At 35.9% G+C, this 6,580-nt stretch overlaps 1 protein-coding gene across 5 annotated transcripts in view; it reads right to left on the bottom strand.

The window, feature by feature from the left end:
- Positions 1-6,580, bottom strand: part of LOC136038760 (synaptotagmin 1-like) — a 65,120-nt gene continuing 58,540 nt past the window's right edge. For all 5 annotated transcript variants that reach the window (XM_065722131.1, XM_065722132.1, XM_065722133.1 and 2 more), the window contains 3 exons: positions 5,453-5,586; positions 2,336-2,540; positions 1-747 (listed from right to left, as the gene is read on the bottom strand). In XM_065722131.1, the coding sequence (XP_065578203.1) occupies positions 2,346-2,540; positions 5,453-5,586 (329 nt within the window). In that variant the 3' untranslated portion in view covers positions 1-747; positions 2,336-2,345. The remainder of the gene's footprint in view (positions 748-2,335; positions 2,541-5,452; positions 5,587-6,580) is intronic.

The raw sequence follows: 6,580 nt of genomic DNA, 5'->3' as shown, positions 1-6,580 counted from the left end.
CACAGTTCTAACTATTTAATCTATTCAAAGTAAAGTTCAACCTCGGAGCATCCTCAAACTGAAAAAATATTCTTAAAAGGAATTGATTTGGAAACACTTAATAAGAAAAATAGACTCGTATAACCTAAAACAAAGGTGTTCAGCCTGCATAGTTCACAGAATTTCGGTCAAAAACATTTCTCAGAAAACAGGAGGCCTAACGCTGTCTTGACCATTATCAATTTCTTCCCTAACCCTCAGGTGCCATTGAAGGCACTCCTCAATTAAATTTGAGTACAGCGGCTGCATTTTACCTGAACTATATTTGAGAATGTTTTTTTGAGTTTCAATTTAGTACATTCTGTGGAAGTTTGAAGTTGTAGTGCCCTTACAAAAAGTAAGAAAAAGACAAAAAAGTGCATGTTTACAAAATGATAGCTTATCTATTTAAATTCTAAAACTGGGATGACTGTAACAACACCGAGTTTTACTCGAAAGACGTTAAAATTAAACCTATCATACACATTCCTGCATGCAAACAATCAATCGACCTGAACAGTAACACATCAAAATGATCACTCGTACAAAGAAAATTCCCATATGAAACAAAAGAATTTTCCTAAAGTTTACGTAGTAGACCTGTGTATCGTTTTTAGACGCGAAAAAGTACAGCTATGTTTATATTTCAGTAATTAAAGATATCTTAGATTTGGCCTTCTACGATATGCAACAAGCTCTACTGAATCTTCTTCCCAGACCAGTGTCAACCTGCAAAAATAAACCTAAAATTAAATTGAAATGAGGAAGTTCATCAGCTCAAATTACAGCACTGATAAAAAACAAAAACAAAGAAAACAGCTTTTTATTCAAGAAATGTAAACACTCTTTTTTTTCAGAATCCACTTTTTGATAGTTAGGTAACCAGTTATGATGCCGGGAAAATCTAGACTAAAAGGAACTACTTCAAAAGTCGGCACTTATATAGACATTGATCCGTCACCCAACATAACATCAAAATAGGTTATCGTTTAAAAAAATTATTTGTTCAGGTGGTTTATACCCTGGAGGCTGAGCTTCTCTCCTCAGTCTGGTTATTGTTGCGGACGGACCTGAAGAGCTCGGGTACTTTCATTTGATATTTTTTTCTTGGACTTGTACCCATATTCCTTCTGGTTTTATTGTTTTTTTTTATTTCACATTTTTATTTCTCTGCACGCACGGATGGGTGGTGCTGGGGGGTGGGGGTGGAAGGTTAATAGAAGACTATATATTTTTTATCTGTCTCTTATAGTGCATGGTGTCATGAATGAACAGTTAGTCTGAATGCTATATTTGATCATTTAATTATGCTTTTCTCTTTTTGTTTTTGTTTCATCCCGTGCTCTAGAAGAGCCTAAACTTGGACTGTTAAATTCCTTATTCATAAAGCTTCTATAATGGAAAGATTTGCCATTGCTGGTAAAAATAAATAAATGCTTTCTAAGACTACACTGCCTCTCTATTTCAAAGAACTGGAAAGAAATGAAAATGGGGTAAAACTTTCATTAAGCCGATGATAAGCAATATCAATTTTATGTCTGGGAATCTTTTTTAATCAGTAAAAATAAGTATAAAACCAAATTTAAAGCCAGTTACGAATTGAAGTGAATAAAAAAATTCATGATTAAATGCAATTTTTCTAGCACAAAGCATCAAAAAATGGAAAGTTTGTTTTATTAGGACTATTAATATTCGCCCCTTTTAAGCAAAAAGCTGTCTTATTTTGTTAAATGAAATCTCGACCACATGGGATGCTTGAGGAAAATTCATAGGGTTTGTTTAGATTACCCTCTTTTAACTTGGTGTTTTCAAATTTTTCTTTTTAATGAGCTATGCCATGATATCATGGTACCTCAATTATAGCTAGTTCTTAAATAAATAAATAAAATCATGTAATTACTAAAAGAGAATATTTAAAGAATTGCAAGGATCATCGGACTTTAAGCTAGGGCTGATGGGCAAAGCCACTGGGCAGTGGCTTTTCTCATTCTTTCGGTCGGTTGAAATGAATAATTTTGGTACAATTCTGGAAAAATTATGCCAGCTTTGCCTCTCACATAGACCATCTATCTTGGCTTTAGTCAATTTAGCCACGGATCACGAGCTCCCTAATGTTTATGCTGATTTGGAACAAGCAGCACAAGTAAACATCTCAAACACCCAACGCTTCAGAAAATACTTCTTTAATTTCTAGGATCAAGTTCTTTTTCTGAGTAATTTGATTATAATAGCTCATGGTCAAGCATTAAATATTACGAAGTAATTTTGGTTGTATGTGCGGCGCTTTAGAAAAGCGAGGGAATAAGCAAGTTTATACCTTTCAAATTTTAATCTTTCTTATCACCTTCTTCGGGGTCTTTCAACGTATGCCACTGTGCAATAGGACGTCTCGGAGAAGCTAGCATATCTGACCAATGACGTAGCTCAGTGCCACTAGCATTACATCCCAAGACAACTTTACCAATCGGGTCTGAGGTACCAATCCTATCGTAGTCTACCACCGTTATGAGTAGCTCCACTTTCTAAAATATGGTTCATACGTTAGTGAGAACAACCAAGGCCAACAAACATACATAAAGGATTTCAAACAGAACATACTGGAGAGAGAAAGTTTTACTCATATTACACTCGAGTAAAATTACCAAATATACAGAACAAACAAATATGCGTCTGCGTTCTGCCCAACTGAAACTTTTTTTAGGAAAAATGAGAAAGACACACCTAAAAGCTTCAAGGCTAAGGGTTAAGCTCTCTGATGAGCTGGAAATTTGTTTCTTTTTTAACAGGTCTTCGTGGCGTACTGCAAGTAAAGAGCAACGTGTTCTAATAGTACCTGAAACCCTAAAAGAACGAATACTGATAACAACATATACACCAAAATAATTTGATTTTAATGTTTATTTTCAATTTGTACAATTCAAGTCAGCTAAAAGTTTTATTTTAGTTACCCATCAAAAGTAATCAATATAGTACAATTTGTATAATTTACCAAAAGGCAGTAAAGCCCAAATAAGGGAAACAGTCTTGATGAAAGTTGCATCATCAAATTCAGCGGATGTGAGAACCTTAGGGCAGATTTTTTAAGCCCCTATCGAATATATGCAACATTTGTGTTTTATGTAAGGATGGCCACTGATGCGGGCTTGTTTGTCTGTATATATATATGTTTTTTGTTTTTCGTTTTTTTTTTGCATGAGTGATCATATTTTAAACACAAGTTGTGGAATAAAAGAAAAGAGCTTTCGAATGTGAGCAGGAATAATGCCCCATCAACACCCTACTTAAGGTTTAACCTAGAATATGCTAATACGTACTTGTAGCACGAAGAGCTTGCGGATAGGGGTTAAAAGTTCCTCGAGTTTTTATGGCACTTGGTTTTTACCAATTAACTTGGTTTTTACGGTTAATCTGAAAAAATCAGAAAAAATGAGGTAATTTTAACTTGATAACGAACGGGTGATCGGGTCTTAAAAAAATTTGATATTTAGAAGAATACCGTGTCTCAGAGCTGTTATTTCAAATCCTGACCAGATCTAGTGACATTGGGGGGAATTGAAGGGGAAGCCTAAAATCTTGGAAAACGCTTAGAGTGGAGGGGTCGGGATGAAACTGGGTGGTAAAAACAAGCAAAAGTCCTAGATACGTGATTGACATAACCAGAACGGATCCACTCTCTTTGGGGGAGTTGGGGAGGGTTAATTCTAAAAAATTAAAAAACGAGGCATTTTTAACTTACGGAGGAGTGCTCGGATCTTAATGAAATTTTATATTTAGAAGGACCTCGTAACTCAGATCTCTTATTTTAAATCCCAACCGGATCCAGTGTCATGGGGGGTGTTGGGGGAGGAGGGGAACCGGAAATCTTGGAAAACGCTTAGAGTGGAGAGATCAGGATGAAACTTGGTGGGAAGGATAAGCACAAGTCCAAGATAAGTGAATGAAATAACCGGATCCACTCTCTTTGTGGAAGTTGAGAGGGAGGGGGGGGGGTTAATTCGGAAAAATTAGAAAAAATGAGGTAGTTGTAACTTACGAACTGGTGATCAGAGAAATTTTGATATTTAGAAGGATCTTGTGCTTCAGATCTCTTATTTTAACTCCCAATCAGACCCGGTGACACTGGGGAGAGTCGGAGGGGGAAATCGGAAATCTTGGAAAACATGAAAATTGAGGCATCTTTAGTTTACGAATGGGTGATCGGATCTTAATGAAACTTATTATATAGAAATATCTTATGTCTCAGATGCTCAATCTTCAATTTAAATTCAATCCGAGGACAAAGGGGGCTGGAGGGTGAAAACAGAAATCTTGGAAACTGGAAATCTTGGAAAACGCTTAGAGTGGAGGGATCAGGATGAAACTTGATGGGAAGAATAATCACAAGTTCCAGATACGTGATTGACATAATTGGAACGGATCCGCTCTCTTTCGGGGAGTTAGGGGGATTTCCAGTGCTTTGGTAAGTTCGGTGCTTCTGGACGAGCTAGAACGATGAAAATTGATAGACGTGTCAGGGACCTGCATAAATTGACTTGATAACAGTCATTTCCCCGCTTTGATCATCTGGGGGGCTGGAGGGAGAGGAAAAATTAAAAAATGAGGTAATTCTAACTTACGAATGGGTGATCGGATCTTAATGAAATTTGATTTTTAGAAGGGCCTCGTGTCTCAAAGCTCTTATTTTAAATTCTAACCAGATCTGGTGACATTGGGGGAGTTGGAGGGAAAACCGGAAATCTTGGGAAACGCTTAGAGTGGAGAGATTGGGATGAAACATAGTGGGTAGAACAAGCAAATGTCGTAGAAACGTGATTGAAGTAACCGGACTGGATCTGCTCTCTTTGGGGGAGTTAGGGGGGTCCAGTGCTTTGGCATGTTTGATGCTTCTGGACGTGCTAGGACGATGAAAACTGGTATGCATGTCAGAGACATGCACAAATTGACTTGATAAAGTCGTTTTCCCTGATTCGACCATCTGTGGAGCTGAAGGGAGAGGAAAAAGTAGAAAAAATTAGGTATTTTTTACTTACGAGTGGGTGATCGGATCTTAATGAATTTTGATATTTAGAAGGACCCCGTGTCTCAGAGCTCTTATTTTAAATCCCGATCGGCATTAAGCCTCTGATTCTCCTTTTAAATCGATCTATTGATTCTTAGACTTTTGCCAGAGCTCATGCCATATGAGATCTTGGCTCTTGGCTCTTCTGACATCGTCACAAGCTTTTAGCTCTTGTTTCTATTGTGTACTTAAGAATGTAGAAATTATACACCATTTTCAAATTTGTTATAAATCACAATAATGCATATCAAATTGAACGACTGACTTGCCAAGTCTGTTATTATCATCAAATGGCTAAGGTATGTTCCATTTGGTAGAATAGAATTTTATCTGGGAGTAAATTGCATAAATTGATCTTATTCACATTCATCTTACCTGAATTTGTTCAAAGGGAATTTCAAATGTGAAGGATTCGTTAAAATAAGGATTCAAGGTGCATTTCTTAATACTTGTCTTCTTCTTCTTTAACCGTTTTCCATTCTGGACTATAGCAATCTTCACATAAGGATCTAAAAAATTACAACTTTTGAGACATATTTGAGTAAAATATTTTGATAAAAATGAAACATGTTTAAATTATTGCAGTTAGCTTTGTTAACTTAAAATAGATAGCGTACAAAAATGTAAACAAGGTAAAGCATAATGTGTGTTTGGAATAGGAATTGTTATGCCCTTGTAAAAATAAATAAACAACATGACAACTTAACTTAAAATATACAAACAGCTTGAAACTTAAAAATCTCAATAAATCTGGAGATCTGCCAAAAGTCTTACTACCAGTAGTGTGAATTCATGTTCAACTTAAGCCCAATATGCTCACAGGAGTGCAAATATAAAAACGACCCATATAAAGAAAGACCAAGAAGTCAATGCTAAAAATTTGTGCCTTTCAGTTGAACATTTGATTTTTCTTTCACCGCGAATTTCATAATTTTTATAACAAAAATATACAAATCTACCAAAATACTATTCGTAATTTCTTAATTGAGCTTAAGCCCCAGAAAGCAGAATTTTTAATATTTAATTGAATAGTTGAATACAAATTTTGGGACTAGGATTTGATTGCCAGAATAAGGTTTCAATTAGATTGGCGCTGGTTTAAAACACCACTAAGAAGCGTTAGGAATGAGCATCTTAAGAGATTTACTAGGTAGTTTTGTAATAGAATAAACGAAATAAAATAAAATTAAAGAGAGACATTGATATGACACGCACAAAACTTATTTCACCTATAAGGGGGGACTGTTAACCCGTCGACGACCAACTCTTCACACTGAAGGTTGAATCTAAAAGTGCAACAAATATAGCCGGTTAGTAATAACAATAATGTAATAATAATTTGTTTATAACCTGCTTATAACATAAGAGAAAGGCAGGGACAAAGAAAGGAAAAAAGACAACACAACACATATACAACAAATATACAAATGAACAAAAATGCAGATGAGCCCCTGGTACGACCCGAACTTGCCATGGGCTGACTTCAGCACCTTAACATGAGGT

The sequence above is a fragment of the Artemia franciscana genome, chromosome 18, assembly GCF_032884065.1.
Source record: "Artemia franciscana chromosome 18, ASM3288406v1, whole genome shotgun sequence".
Classification (NCBI taxonomy): domain Eukaryota; kingdom Metazoa; phylum Arthropoda; class Branchiopoda; order Anostraca; family Artemiidae; genus Artemia; species Artemia franciscana.
This window is presented reverse-complemented; position numbering and strand designations above follow the sequence as displayed.